General features: G+C 46.5%; 1 protein-coding gene across 2 annotated transcripts in view; it reads left to right on the top strand.

Annotated features, from left to right (window-relative positions):
- Positions 1–216: 216 nt before the first annotated feature.
- Positions 217–15,487, top strand: part of VOPP1 (VOPP1 WW domain binding protein) — a 62,009-nt gene continuing 46,738 nt past the window's right edge. For both annotated transcript variants that reach the window (XR_009818757.1, XM_061996502.1), the window contains exon 1: positions 217–587. Coding sequence is in view for 1 of the 2 variants with exons in the window: in XM_061996502.1 (XP_061852486.1) it covers positions 537–587 (51 nt within the window). In the remaining variant the exon portion in view is untranslated. The remainder of the gene's footprint in view (positions 588–15,487) is intronic.

Here is a 15,487-nt window from a genome sequence, read left to right as displayed (position 1 = left end):
ACGCCCGGCGGCACCCCACACCCCACATCCCCCGGCACCCCACACCCCACATCCCCTCGGCACCCCGCACCCCACATCCCCTCGGCACCCCGCACCCCACATCCCCCGGCACCACCGCCCCCTCCCGGCCGGGCCGGGCTTGGCCGCGGGGCGGGGCGGCCCGTCTCCTCTCCCCGCCCTCAGCCGCGCTTGGCTCGGCCTCTTTGTGGCGTCCGCCCGCGCCCCGCGCTGCCCTCCGCCTCGGCTCGGCGCTGCCCGCACGGCTCCGGCTGGTCAGTTCGCCGTGCCGCGGGCTTTCCCCGTCCGTCCGCGCCGCGGGCTGCTCGCCGCTTGTTCCCCTGGGCTGCCTGTCATTGCGCACCTCTCGCCCCCCGCTCTGTGCCCGTGACCGGGTGTCCCCCCGCCCTGCTCCGCCGCCCCGGATCTTCCCCCGCCGCCGGGGATGGCGCCGCGGACAGCGCCCGTGCGAGCCTGAGCCGGCCGGGGCGAACCCCGCCGCGCCGCGGGAGGAGGAGGAGGAGGAGGAAGGAAGAGAGATGAACCGCTTCCAGCCCGGGGTCGCGCTGCTGCTCTCGCTGCTGTGGGAGGTGAGGCGGGCCGGGGCTGGGGCTGGGGGCGGGGGCTGCTGAACCGCGGCTCGGGCGGCCTCAAGCGCCTCCGGCAGCCCGCGGCGGCTGCTTCACGCCACGGGCGTCTGCCCTTAGCCGGCACCGCGCGGCCGGCCGAGGGGAAGCTGGCAGCAATGGGGCGGCGTTACAGGATTTATTCTGGGGTCAGTGTCGTTGCCGGCTCGCTCAGCCGCCGGACGGTGCGCGGTCAGAAGCGCGGGGTGTGGGGCGGGCTGGGCAGACCCCGGCTGCGCTGCCCGAGGAGGTGCAGTGTGACGGCTGTCAGCAGCGACCAGGCTTGCTTTCTGTTTGATGTTTTATTGGTGTGCTGGAGCAGAGTAACACGGGACATGTAGACATGGGCACGAGCTGTTGGAAGCTGTCCCTTCCCAACAGGTTGGCTGGCTCTCCACGGGACACGAAACATGTGCCTTTCGATACGGGGTAAAGGGAAGAAACGTGTGACTTTCAGTATGGGTTGAATGGAAGGTGCATCTTTTCTTGTTATTCTAAGTATCCCCGTGTGGACAAAACCTGGTGAAGTACGTTGTGAGGTAGAGGTGTCATCAGCTCTGGAGGATCTGTGGCAGCTCCAAGCAGCGTGATGGAAATTCTTGGAAAACCTTGATAGTGCAGCTTTAGTAGTTACAACAAACAAGCAGCAAAAAACCTAAGGTTACATTAATTGGCGGAGAGCTTTGTGCCATGCAGTTTACCAGCCCGTTCTGAGCAGGGAGGTCTGTCAAATGTTTTCTGGTGGTCTCTTGATCTCTGGTTTCAGCTTGGGGCTGGGGCAGGCTGGGGGGCATGGGTAGCCACCCTGGGACAGGCTCGTGGCAGGCACGCTGCCATGTGTAGCTCCTGATTAAAGGTTTGCCCATGCACTCGAGTCATCACCAGGACACGTGCAGTCACTGTATAAATGCCTGTGGGCTTGTCTGAGGTATGCCTTTATATTTAAGGCCAGAGGCATTCTCGCTGAAGGTGTCAGAGGGGTGGAGAGCTGTGTTGCCTCTGCAGTTTAAACAGAAAACGATTCCATTCCAACATACCACCAAAGCCATCCGTGGAAACCAGAATGCTGGCTGTGTAATTATTGTTTTCAGTACTGGATGTAATTCATGAAAGTGATGTTTACTACGTGTTTATGCCACCTACACAGATAAACAATTTCTGGTATGTTACCCACTATGTCATCCAGCATCATCTCATTAAAACTCTCAGATCAAAATCACCATTTAATGTAAATAAAGGTAACTCTTTTCAAGTTAATTGGGCTGTCTCTTGTTACTCCGGCTGTAAACCTGGCCCAGAGCCTGGCCCGTGATTGCTCCTTGACTCTGCAGAAGCTCTTCAGACAGCACAAATGGCAAAATGTCAATTAAATGAAACAGGCACTGACATTTCCCAGAGGGAATTTGTTCATCTGAGAGTGTGAAAGGTTTTGCCCCTCCAGGATCTGTTTGATTAGATGTCTCTGCTCTCTTAATGTGTATTCTACTGAAAAAGATCCTGTGTGCCTGGAAAAAGTAATTTGCATAAATCCTCTTTGGATGTAGCCAGTGTTGCTGTTATTTAAGCTTTTATACTGGTTTTAATTGTGAGGGGTTTGGGATTTTTTTGTTGTTGTTGTGTGGTTTGGGGTTGGGGTTTTTTTTTTCCTTTTAATCTAGAATGTTTGTTTTGCCATCTGGATTTGTGGGCTGTGGGTGGGTTTTTTCTTCTTTTTTGGAAGTGCTCAGGATACCTTTTAAAATGAGATGCTATGTGAATAAAAACTATTACAAACTGGTTTAAGTTATACTCTACCAGAGAAAAAAATAAAGCCTAGAAGGAGAATCCTGGTGGCATAAATAGCTGAAATAGAGACATCTGGTAGTTTAGAAGGTTTTTGGTATTCAAAACTTGGGCTGTCTGCTGCACTGACTTCCATGCTTGCTATTATCTGAAATAACAGTGTTATATTTAGATCAATTTGCAGCTTCAACTTGATCTTCATATTTAACAGGTGACCCTGCTTCTGCAGGGGGGTTGGACTGAATGATCTCCAAAGGTCCCTTCCAACCCCTACCATTCTATGAATCTGTGATTCTATGAACAGAGCATGAGCTGAGGAATGTGTTTTTCATTTAGCATCTTGCAAAAGGGCTTGAATGTTATCCAAATACAGGGCAGGGGGAAGCCCTTTAATCCTTCAGAGCAATTTGCAGTAGTTGACTAATGTTTAAAGTTCTCCTTGGTTAAACTACCCAAAATACTGGTTGCATGTGTTTTCTGTCTGTGTGCATTCAAAAAACTCTTATTTCTGTTTATGTTGACAAAAGGTATAAACTCCTTCACAGGTAAACACACATCAAATTGGTGGTGGGTGTGAGTTTGAATGTGGGGAGTGCCTCTATGATTTTCAGGTCAGGAACTGGCTGTGCCGTGCTCCTGCAGGGAAGTGATGGTTTGCTGTTCCTGAGGAAAAGGCAGAAGCTGTAAAAAAGAGACTCCATGCAGGTGACTGAAGGCATTGCTATCAAAGCAGGATTTCCATGTGAGAAATTGGTGGGTCTCAATGCTAGGATGCCAGTCCTTTCTCTAGACAAGCTTGAGATACACTGGTTACAGAAACACCTGGAGCACTGTGGGAGTAAGAAAGGGGGATTAATTCTGAGTTGTCTGGTTTGACAAGGGTTTTTCACCATAACCATATGTGTGGAATAAAAATCTCCAGCTCTGGCACCCAGGAAACTTCTCTGAGAAGATTTTGGTGTTAGGAGAGAAAAGCCAAAGACACCATGAGTTTTGCTGGTATCATAGTCACAGTTGAACAGTTTAACACATAAAATAAATGAGGATCTCTTAAGGTGGGTAACGTGACAGGTAATTTTGGTTCTTGCCAGAAGAAATGAACACTATTGAATCCTCATCCATCTTTCTCAACTTAATTTGGCTACTTGGAGTGTGATATTAAACACAGTTGCCTGAAGCCCCCTTTTTTCCCACCAGGAGCCTGGATGCCTGCTAGATCTGTGGTCCTGGGGTACCAGACTTGAGCATTCACAAATAGCCAGTGATCTTACTTGCTAGGACAGCTCATGATTCCACTGACTGGACCATGTTTTTGCCTTGGTTTACTATAAGCAGATGGCTCTCAGTGTTATGGAAGGCTTTGAGGAGGTCCTGCAAAGTGGTGTCTGGTGTCTTTATATCAAGATTGTTCTGCTTTCCTTTCATCAGGCATCCCAAGGGCTTTGGCCATCTGAGCTTAAATGTGACTTTAATGAACTGCAATGTCTTTGGGGTGGGGAAAAAATAAAAGTAAACAAGCAGCCCCCTCCCATCCCCTTGATGATGAAGGGAGCTTATTTTCAGCCAAGATGAGGGCACCAGAGTATCTCCCTGAGGTTTACTTCTCAGACTGAGTGCTTGCAAGGATGAGGAAGATGAGCAGAGCTGTTTAAGCTCAGTTGAGGACCCTGCCTGTGCTGCAGTGGTAATAAAAAGAAGGTGTTTTATTGTTCCTGCTGCTGCCTAACTTGCTGGATAGCCTCAACTTTCAAAACTATCAAATGATGTTAGGTGCTTAAGCTTGTGGTTGGCCCATACAGTGTGTCCCCAGGAACCTGGGAGCTAATGCAACTCCCTGAATACTTCAGCCAAGCTTTTGAGTGCTCAATACTAAGCAGAGGCCCGTGGTAGCCACTGTAGGTGGTGTGATGTGGGTGAGAATCCCACCATGAAGGTTTCCACATGGCTATAGAAAATTTAGATCATCACTTTTGGGAAGACTAGCATTGATATTTTTACACACTCAGTTTCACAGTAGTAAGAATTCTCATGTGGATGACGATAGAAATGCTGATAATGGGATGGCTGGGAAAAAAAGCAATCAGTATAATCCTCTTAATTCATCAGATGAAAGATACTACAAGAGAGTCAAGTGCCTTTTTTAAAAAGAAGGGGAGAATAGTCATGTCATATGAACAGCAAAATGTGTTATCTTGAAATAGAATTCAATCACTCCCGACAGTCTGTCATACAAGATTTGTTTAAATAAAAGCAAAGTTGGCTAGTGCTTCTCAGTTGGGTTACTGCTGTGTGGAGCTTTTTAGTGTTATTTTTGTAAGTGGGCTTCTACAGAACAGGTTTTAGCAAATAAGAGAGAAACCTCTGTCCTTCCTGAGGAATTTGGGGGGTTTGAGGTGGTGGTATTGTTCTGAGGTAGGTTGTTGGTGTGGATTTTGGTTTGTTTGTTTTAAATCCTCGTAGGAACAAGCATATTAAGACGGGCAAACCCACCAGTCTTAAAGAAAAAATCCCACATTTTGATCATAGACACAGGGAGAATTCAAGGAGTCATGAGGATCATGGGGAAGCTCTTGCCACTTGCCCCAGTTTCTGGTATTTTTTTCTAGCCCTTGGCTGTCAGGTTTTCCTTTATATACTCATAAATACATGAATGAGTGCACACTAGAGGAGGTGTCTCTGATGTCCTTCTCTGTGGAAGCCCACTGATGCTGCCTTATTGATGTTTTAATTCTACCTCTTGTGGGTGTTGCATCAGTGGATGGTGAGAGGAATAATCCTGCCCAAACTGATGGGGAAAAGTCTATCCCCAAAATTCTGTGAGGGAGTTGTCGGTGTAGATATGTCCACTAATGCTCTCTGGATTGCTGGCTTTAGGCATGTAGGAGCTTAGCAGCTTACCCAATTTGTGGTGGTTCTATTTCTTACCCTCTCGCAGCCAGTTGCAAAGCAGCCACTGCATTGCTGAGTGAAGGCAGGAAAGAGCTTACTTATGATTTATCATTTAGAAGATCCAACTGGTGCTGGCAAGTCTTCCCTGCCTCTTGTCAGCAGCGAGATGGGGCTGTGATTTCCAGGCAGGAGGACTGAGCTTGCACACTTTTCTCACTGTGCTGAGATGGAGATGGGTGCGTCAGGAACAGCGTCTGAGTGCTGTTTGGATCCTCTAAGGGGAGGTGTGACTAGCTATGTGGTAGGGTTTTTTGGGCTTGAAGGGTTTTTTTGGACTGTTTTATTTTCTTTTTAATCAGAAGAAGCACCTGTAAAACCTGTTCAAATTTTTTTACAGCAGTCAAAAATATTTAGCACCTTCTATTATGCTTTATCTATAAAAGGGAAGCCCTCTGACTCTCTCATATCTCAATTCTTTCCACTCCAATAATGCAGGTGTCTGAAGGATGTGTTAAACTTGACCAAAGCAAGCCTTTAGGCTTCAGCTGCTCTTTGAAAATGGATTTATCTAAAATTGGTGGTGGGGGGGAACAACCAAGGTTCAGTGGAAAACTCTCTTTGGTTTAATACAACTTTACTTTGGTTTCCTCCACTAGGAAGAGGCTTGGGAATGGGAAAATGGGAATGAATGTGCCCACATACAGGTTTGCTGTGCTCATCTGTGCAGGCTGAATTTGCAGGCAGCAACAGATTAATGCTTGCATTCAGGCCACAGAAGTTGAAAGAAAAGGTTCTTATCTCTTGCTGAGACAAGGTGTCTACCGACGGACTTCACGTTTGTTGTGATATCAAGTAAAATCCATGTAAACTTAAAAAACACCCAACCCATTGCATTGACTTTTTGACCCTAATCTTTGAAGATGTTGCACTGCTTTTGTATCCTCAGCAACGCAGCTGTTTTGCCTTTTTTGTGTGTGTTTTGCCAAAGGTTTTGTTGAAATCCTGTTAGGGTGTCTTATGGCAAAATGCAAACACTCTTCTGACTAGCAAGAGGCAAAGCTTTTCCAAAACCACCTTTTTTTCTTTGCTCAATTAGTGCCTTTTGGGCACTTAGGCCTGTCTGAAGGTTTGAGACACAGCCTGGGATCTTTGGCATTAAATAGCTCTTCCAAGCCAAGGGAAAGAAAAGGTCTTAATTAGATTATCACTTTTGTGACGTGAGTAAGGTAACATATGAGATGAAATACCGTGTCTGCTATTTCGAGGGGAGCATGAGAGGGGAGTCTGGGTTTGTTGAATGCTTTCTTCTTTTTGGATCTTTTCTTTCTGTTTGAGAGCAATGTATCTTGACAGGTTTCTCACATACTGAGTGGAAAAGTTTTCACTGTTGAGTTAAAAATGTCTTCTCAAGCGTGTCTTCAGCTTCACGCTAAATAGGTGTTAACTAAACCCATGTTTTAAATAACTGGGCTAAAAAATCTCTTCCTCTTTCTCAATGACTCAGCTTTCAGTCTGATAGATTTTTTAGAAGTAAATGAATTAGCAAGAACTGGTTTCTAATCTGTGTCACATCCAATGCAGAGGTGAGGTGTCACTGGCAAGGTCCTGACCCCTTGTTCTGCTGTTTCCTGCAGGTCTAGTGACCTTGAGGCCAGATCAGCCCACTGATGCTATCTATGGATGGTGAAGTCACCAAAAAGAGGATGGGGGGGAAAAAAGTGAGAGGGAATAGTTTGCCATTGATTCAGCAGAGGTTTATGGAGTGGTGGCATCATGAGACCTGCTGTGAGGGAGGAGGGAGGAGCAGGACTGCATGTTTTGGTAGCACACTTGTTTCAATACATTAGATGTCACTTAATGGACATCAGAGAATCATTTACGTTTGAAAAGACTTTTAAGATTATCAAGTCCAACCATAAACCTAATGCTGCCCAGTCCCCCACTAAACCATGTTCCTAGGCAATGCTGCTTTTGTACTGGAGTAGAAGGCAGTCATGCAGACCTTTTCCATGCACTACTAGAAGGGAAAGCTGACAGAGTCTGGATTTTGTTTTCCCCTGAAAGATGCTGTTAGATAAGATTAACTTTTCCAGATGGTGTTCTATCATTTTCCCACATGGCTTGCCAAGTGACTGTCAGAACTAAGTGCTCAAGCTGATGCTAATGACCTCCCCAGCCCTTCCTGTCTGTGGGGTGGGAGGGGGTTGTGGATGGAGACTATACCTCTGGGGAAGGTCTGCCACCCGCTGCAGTGTGGGAGGAGACTAGATGATGGGTCACTGTGAACACAGCAGTCCTCCAGCACATCCTTCACTCAGTCTTTAGCATTTGGAGGTCTGAAAGAAAAAAACATGGCCTTTTCTTGGAAGTGACTGTGGAGTCATCTGGGCCTTAGGTTCAAAGTTCAGTGGCAGTGGAAAGTGGCTGTTTTTGGAGAGAAACAGAGTGGTGGGACTTTGCCCTGACTCCAGCTCTGACTACACTTGAGCCTTCTGTAAGCAGCTTGTCTTTGGCAGCTAGAGTAGGGATGATTGTGTGCCAGTTGGCTTGGTCTTCTGCCTCTGATGTTGATGGGCATCATCTAGTTTGGAGGGTAACTGCTTCCTTCTCAGGTCTTAGGCTGGTGGAATTAGAGGTGAGGATCGTGGACCCCAAGTATGCAGCCCATACCTGTACAAATCAGTCTTTCCATTACACTAAGTTAGGGCAAGTACATTTTAATGGGTTTTTATTCCTTTCCAGTTAAATGTATCCCAGTCTGTTTGGATCCTCCCTCAGAGGAGGAAGAGCTGAAGAACCCTGAAATGAAATTGATATGGGAGGAAGGTGAGGATGTGTGAGGATAACAGCGATCTCATTGTCAGTGGACTGGAGACCATGGGTGGCATGTGTTTCAATTGCTTTATATTTGATTTGAGAGTTATTTTGTTGCACGTGTTCATTTTCTTCTTGGTACTCAATGGCACTCCAGAAAGGGTAATGCTTTTGTAGATCTGCTCTGCTTAGCTGGGTCTTGCCAGCAGTGTAGTGGTAGTGATAGGCTTGTACTACCATGGGGTTAAGAGCTGGTAGTGTGCCTGTGATCTAGAAGGTTTAGTCTTCAATAAATTAGGAGCTCTGACAAGGAATGTATACTAGCCAAAAAAACCAAACCCAAAAAAACCCCAGAAAGCCAATTGCTGTAGTGGCAAAGACAGTCTTGGTTTTAAGTTGCTGCAGTCCTGGGGTTTTTGTTTGCACAGTAGTGTCTTTCTGCATTAAATATACAAGAGAATTTTGCTTGCCTGTCCTGGCCTGAGTCTGTATTTCTTACTTTCTGTAAAGGAAATGCTCCTTACCTGATCAGAGAAGTGTAGTTGTTTGCATCATCATGGTTTTAGTACATTCCTTTTAGTGTCAACACACCAGATTGATATCAAAGTGCTTGTGCTTCATAGTGACTCCTATTTAGGCACCTTGATGTGATAACAGTGTAAGAGTCTCTACCTGGGTATTACCTGGATGTAACTGCTTCATTTCTCCCAGTTTTAATAACCATCTTCAGTGGAGTGGACAGAAAGCCTGTTAACACAGTGAATTCCATTCTACTTCCCCCATGGTATGTCTGTAAATGCAGGAAGTCGGTGCAGGCACTTCTTGCTGCGGCAGGTGACTGCAAGCGTGCTGCAGCTCCATGCAAGAAGCAGGCAAGGATGAGTCAAGCATTTTCTTTCATTTCTGCTCCTTGGGGGGTAAAAATGTATTGCTCATCGCTAATTATCTCAATACTGATGTGGGATCCAGGAATTCACTGCTGGCTCTTATACAGAGCAAGTTCCCAGCTCAGGGCTCTTCTTCCCCGCCACATTTGGGTTCAACTCGGTACAGAAAGGGTAACAGGTGCAAAAGTTCACTCTCATTTTGTTCAAACACCATAAAATTTGGCGGTATTTGAGTCTGAAACAGAGGGGGAAACATTCCTGTCTGGATATCCTGCTTTCAAATGGTCAGCTACTTGTCTAGCCTAAGAAAACACCAGTGGAGGAGAGACGTATGAGAAGCTTTCAATCTGATTTTACATGGTTTGCTTTTCTTTTGAAGGCTGACATGAGCTGCTCCCATCTTGAGTGCTGTCTTGTCTGCTCCAAACAAATAATCCCTAACGAGAATCGTGATTTCCAAAGGTTTGAGCAGCAATAGTGCTGAGAGTGCCTGCCAGTCCTGAGCTATTGTCACACTAATGTGTGCAGTGGGGTTTCACTTGAGGGACCCCGATTCTGCTCTAAGCTGCTTTTCTACTAAGGCAACTCGTGTCTCCTGGCTGTCATACAGAAGGAATAACAGCATACAGGATGGAGTTAAACCTTCAGAACTGGGTCAGCCCATAGTTGGAGATAGTGTAAGATAACATTAAGCTGCTTCATTTTTTAACCCCTGTAGCTGAAATGATAGAAGTATCTGTTCCCAAACTCATACACATGTGTAGCCACATAAAGTAGGGATTTGCCTGCATATGGCTTGGGGTGACCTGTATCTCTAGGGAAACTAAGGAGCAGAGGAGGCAGGAAGTGCAAACAATGGCCAAGTACTACTAGTTTCATAGCCTTGAGATGAAGCCAAGGCAGATGCCTTTGGATTTGAGTGTCGGTCACTAAGAGGTGAATTGAGACCAAAGCCATTAGTTTGTTTTGTCTTCTGTTCCTTGGGTATTCACAGAACCAGACCTTTGGGTTTTAGCACTTTTAGTGCCTTGTTAAGGGGTTGAAGGTTTGGGGTTTTTCCAGTTGTGAGAGCAGTGTGAAGCTAGCTGAGCTTAACACCAAACTCACAGTGTGGCAGTGGAAAGGTGTCCCAGGATCTGCAAGTGAGCTGTGAATCTGGGAGCTTGTGTTTTCTGCAATCCAGGACTTAAACTGTGCTTCTCACTTAGCACGGGTAACACTTTTGATGCTGACTTCTTAAAGCCTTGGTTGAGCATTAGTGAACTGGGTCTGGCTACATCCCATTTGCATAGATGTCTGCAGTGTTCCTAGAAGGCATTGAGTGAGATCCTGAAAATGCTGTAGGAGGCACATTGGGGTATGCCCAAAACCTTCTGTGGGGTGAAGCTTCCCAGAGTGGCTGTGCTGGCCCACACTGCCAGCTCCCTGTGTGTGCCCTGCAGGAACCTGTGTTGAGTGCAGCTTTGCTTGGTGCTCCCAGTGCACAGAAACCTCAGGCACGGCTGTGGCACAAAGCTGAGGCATTTGGATTAAGCTTGTTTTAATTCTGTAGTAATCTTGGTCTCCTATTTTGATTAAAGCCTTAATCCTGGGCCCTATCCAAAACCCTTTAAGAGTCAATGGAGAGACCTCACTTACTTCTAGCGAGAGTTGGGTCACACTCCCCAGAGGAGCCTGGATACCTTTGCCTTTAGCATCTCAATGAGCTTGAGGTGCAGGTGATTTCCACTCTGTGCATCTTCTGGAGAGACGTGAGCAGGGATGTTTGTGTCTTCCCTGAGCTGAAGGCACATGTTTATACATCACATCTTCTGAAAAGCTTGGTCACCTCGAGTCGCCTCTTGCCCACTGCACTGCCAGGGCTGCTCTCCTTGTGAAGGGAAGGAGCTCCTTCAGCCAGCCACCGTTGCCCTCCGTGTTGCATAAGGGGAAGAGCATCGTAGTGATTATATAAAAGAGATTATGTAACTGGGTAATTTGGTAATCGCCTCTCCGGTGGATGCTAAGAATAGCTTCTGAATATGCATTTATTTCTGTGATAGCCATCCACAGTGATTAAGTGCTGGAAAGTGTGGGGGCTGGGCTGGAGTGAAATACTTGGCCCCTGCTGTGTGTGTGTTTTGCACTGAGAGCCCTCAGCTTGGGCACATTTGTGCTGTTCTGGGTGGGATGTGTTGGCTCCTCTTCCCCCTGCCCCGTAGCGTGGTGTGAACTGCTATGCAGGTACAGTGAAGGTATAAAAACTGCTCCGACTGTAAGTTCATAGAATGGTAAGGGTTGGGAGGGACCTCTAGAGACATCTAGTCCAACTGCCCTGCCAAAGTAGGTTCCCCTTGATCAGGGGACAGAGGAATGAGTCCAGGTGGGTTTGGAAACCTCCCAAGAAGGAGATTCCACAACCACCGTGGGCAGCCTGTGCCAGGGCTCCCTCACCCTTACAGCATAAAAGCTTTTCCTTGTTTAAGAGGAACTTTTTGTATTCTAGCTTATGTCCATTACCCCTTGTCCTGTTGCTGGAGACAACACAAAAAAGTGCTGCCCCATCCTCTTGAGTTGTAAGTGTTAATGTGACATCTTTGTAACAGCACGCAATGTGTAGGCAGAGCAAGTGATGGAGCAGGGAGCACGTGTTGCTGCTTCATGGATTGGGGCTGTTTTTTCTTTCTTTTGCTTCCCTGAGTACATTTTTTTTTCCATGCTGAAGTTGCAGAATTGCTGGGCAACTTCCAGGACCCTTGTGAGGAGCAAGGAGCCTCCTGGGCTGTTTTGAGGTGATTGAGAAGGCCCTACGTGCTTCAGCCCAGCTCCTTCTCGCATCTCAGCTCACGGGCTTATCCCTTGCTTGCAGAGGGGAAGGTGACTCATGAAAAGAAATCAGATGCTGCCAAAGGCAGTGAGAGCTCCCATATGCTAATTGAAGTCTTTAGGGAGAAACTGGGAGGAGATGGGTGCCTTTTGCTGCAGCTTCTTATCCCTGAGAAGGCTGGGCAGGGGTGAGCTGAGGATAGCTTGGGAGAAGGTGGGAAGGGGGTAAGAGGCTGTGGCGGGGAGAGGAAGCGAGCGAAAGGAACTCTTTGAGCACTGGTGATTCATCTGGGAACATCAGATCTGGCTCTGAAAATGCTCCTGCAGTTCTCAGCTCAACTGCTGGAGTCTGAGTGGCAGCTGGGTTGGCTTTTTCAGGGGAGGCTGGGAGGAGGGGAGGGGTTTTTGGTTGTGTGAGAGGTTTTTGGTTGTGTGAGGGGGTTTTTTTGGTGGTTTTCTTTTGTCTGGCATCCCATATTCTTACATCAATGGGGTTTTAATTTCCCTGCCCATACACTGTCTTGAAGATATAGTTGCCACCTTTTCTCGTTGCTCCAGCCACATCATCTTCTCTACCTTGAATTGCTTTATTGGCTTCTCATCTCTTACTGCCTGAAGCTCAGACTGTTTAACCTTATCTTCAAGCTGCCACATAATCCTCTCTACACCTACAGCTCTGACCCTCTTTCCTCCTCCTCCCAGCCTGGCTCCAGACAGTTGTTCCACCCTTCTTGGCTGAGGATGGCTTTCCTCTCTCTTTTGTGTGTTACTGATTTAGTGACTTGCAATAGTTTCCACTTCCTTGGCTGCTGAGTCCCTGTTCTCTTTTTAAAATGCTCTTAACTTTTTCTGTACTTTGCTCTTTTCCTTTTTTTTCTCTCCTAGGCTTTCTTCAGGCCCCATCTGTGATTCATCCCTGGCACATCCACTTTGCCTCTCCTCATCATTTCTTTACTTTCCCCTGTTTGCAGAGGGAAAAAGGCTGTACCATCTGCATGGAAAGTGCTTTGTAAATCCATTTCTCATGTGTTGCAATTAGCTGTTGGATACAGATTAAAAAAAAATACAATTACAAAGCCTTTTACTTGAGGGAAATAGTGTTCCATCCTGTCCCTTGTGCCTGAATATCTATTTCCTTGCATGCTTTTTTTCCCATGTTGTCTATTAAGCTACAGATTTGAGGGTTCAGCTGGTTGCTTCTGCCCAAAATTCCCTCTGCAGCAGGGATGACCCCCATGTTACGGTACAGTGGTTACAGACCCTTCCTCCTTTGTATTTGTGCCTCGTATTTAGGAGTGTGTCAACCCTGGAATACACTGCTGTTGCTGTCAGGGCAAAGGAGTGTTAGGAGAAGGTTTTTAATAAACATATGGTGGTTGCATAATGTAGCTGGAAAGTAGGCAGAGGAGACTGCGCATGCGGCTGGGGAGCTTTCTGTGAACCGTGGAGGACGTGGGCAGGCACAGGCCACGAGTACTATGACATTATTATGATACCATGTAATCTCTCAGGTGTTTCACAGGCTTAACTTTTCAGTCTGAAAACTACACATCTGGAAAAAGATGTGAGATGAGTTGAGACTTCTTTTGTGCCAGAGCGTGAGAGTTATTCCCTAACATGAAAACTGTTTAACTTGCAACTGTGTAGATGCAGTAAGAATGATCCTGATGGGACTGATAGGCAAGAAAGAAAAGGAAGACCAAATGTACTGGATTGACTTGTTAAAACCAGTGAAACTGCAGCATTAATGATGTATGGGTGTAAACTGCTGCCTAGGATCAAAGAAAAGAACCATTTCTTAGCTTGAGATGGGTGAGAGGGCTCAAGGTGTATAAATGAGGTGTAAACAGGTATGAGGGAAGTCTTCAGATCTGGAGCAGAGACACTGCCCAGGATTTTGCTTTCCTTTTCTCTACCTTGCCAATGCCACGTAGAGCACATATAATATGATTTAATTTAGTAGGAGTGTTTATTCTTCTGTGTTGTGGGACCTGGAGGTGCAGGATTTGACCCTATGGGTTGCTAGTCTGTGGCAGAAACCCTGGGGTTCAGCTGAACCGTACCAGTTGTGTTGGAGTTGGTGGCAGCACTCTCACTGGTGTGGGAGTGGGATAACTGGGAGGAGGATAACAAGTTACTGTGTTTGGGAGTTTTAACTCTGATCCTAATTGGTTGTCTGCACCCTTCCAAGAAAATACTGTGAAGAGATTACCTTTCTTACAAAGGTTGGAGTTTGGTGAAATAGATTTCTCTAAGGGAAGTCTGATGGAGGTGGAACAAAAGAGCCTGAGCAGTGTCTGCAAATATCCCATTGTCTGGAAGTGCCTGACAGAGCCAAATGAGTAACTTTTAAGAAGCTGCCTTTTGAAATGTTCCTGCAGCAAGCTTTTTAAAAAACATCTAGAGAGGGCTTGGAAACAGGAACTCTTTGTAAAAAGCCTTTCCTTCAAATGAGAATGTTTCAACACGATGCAAAGGAAGATTATGAAAGCATAGTCAATATTATCTTTCCTGATGCTGCCTAGAGAAAGCTGGGCAGCCTTATTCACAGTGGAGGGGATGGCACTTGTAATTTCATTGTCAGCACTTGCAAGTGTTACAATAGCACTGCAAATGACTCCCTGGGCATCTCCTTCAAGGTGACTGCCTCGCTTGTAAGGATCATAAACAAGGTGGGTTTGAGGAAGGACTGAAGCCTGACTGTGAATAAATGGCCCCTCCAAGGTGTCTGATCTCCCTGTCTCTGTGGGCTTAGCAGATTTGCCTGACCTCAGCCCTCCCTCAGCCTGATAGGTGTTTTTGCAGCCAGCTTTGTGCTGGGGAGCTGTACACGTGTCATCAGGGCACAGTGTGCCAGGTACAGCTTTGCCCCTCCTGCCTGCATCGTGGCCTTGCTTTTAATACCTGGCTCTTCAGCTGCAAAAAGAATCACCATTCTGTTCTCTCTCAGTGCTGTACATTGTTCTGGAGGAGCAACTCTTTCTTAATAACATCCTAAATTTTGATAGATGCTGTATTCACGGCAACAGCTCCTCCAAATATCGATCTCCCAAATTGGATTAAAGCTGTTTGTACGGTTGTTGTATTTCTTCATGCTTTAGTGAAGCACAAGTAATTAAATAAAGAAGAAATTGGGCTGTGTGTTTTAGCAGTCTCTGACAGTTACTACACAGATTTTTATGAGGAAAGCAGAGTTTTGCAGTTATTTGTAATGACAAAAAGCGTGCCGTGTCAGGCACCTCTCACAGAAGGGCTGCATAGTACTTAGGAAACATTACATATGCCATAGCACGTTCCAGTCACATCCAGGCCAGATGCATAGCCCTCGTAAGGATGGGTAAGTGAGCACAAAGTAACTGAATGTCATGCACAGAGCTTGTGGCAGATTTAGAAGCTTAATGTTTCTGACTCCAAGTTTCCCACTCCAGTAGTGTAAGGAGACTGCTTTGACTTCACAGTACACACTTGCTTTGGCTTAGCTGAGCACATGCTTTGCAACAAGTCCTTCCTTTTCATGGGCTAAACAGGAGCATTTTTGGAAGTCCCATGCTAGGCATCTCGTAGATGGGATAAATCCATCCAGGCATGTGAGTGCTCCTCGGGAAACTTTCTTGAATTGGGAGTCCCCTCCTTATGGAATTGCCAAATTGGCACCCTAATGTTTGTTCTGTGTATGCTGTTGCTGTT

Source organism: Colius striatus, chromosome 5 (genome assembly GCF_028858725.1).
Source record: "Colius striatus isolate bColStr4 chromosome 5, bColStr4.1.hap1, whole genome shotgun sequence".
NCBI lineage: Eukaryota > Metazoa > Chordata > Aves > Coliiformes > Coliidae > Colius > Colius striatus.
Note: the sequence above shows the minus strand (reverse complement) of the source record. Positions and strands in the feature narration are given on the sequence as shown.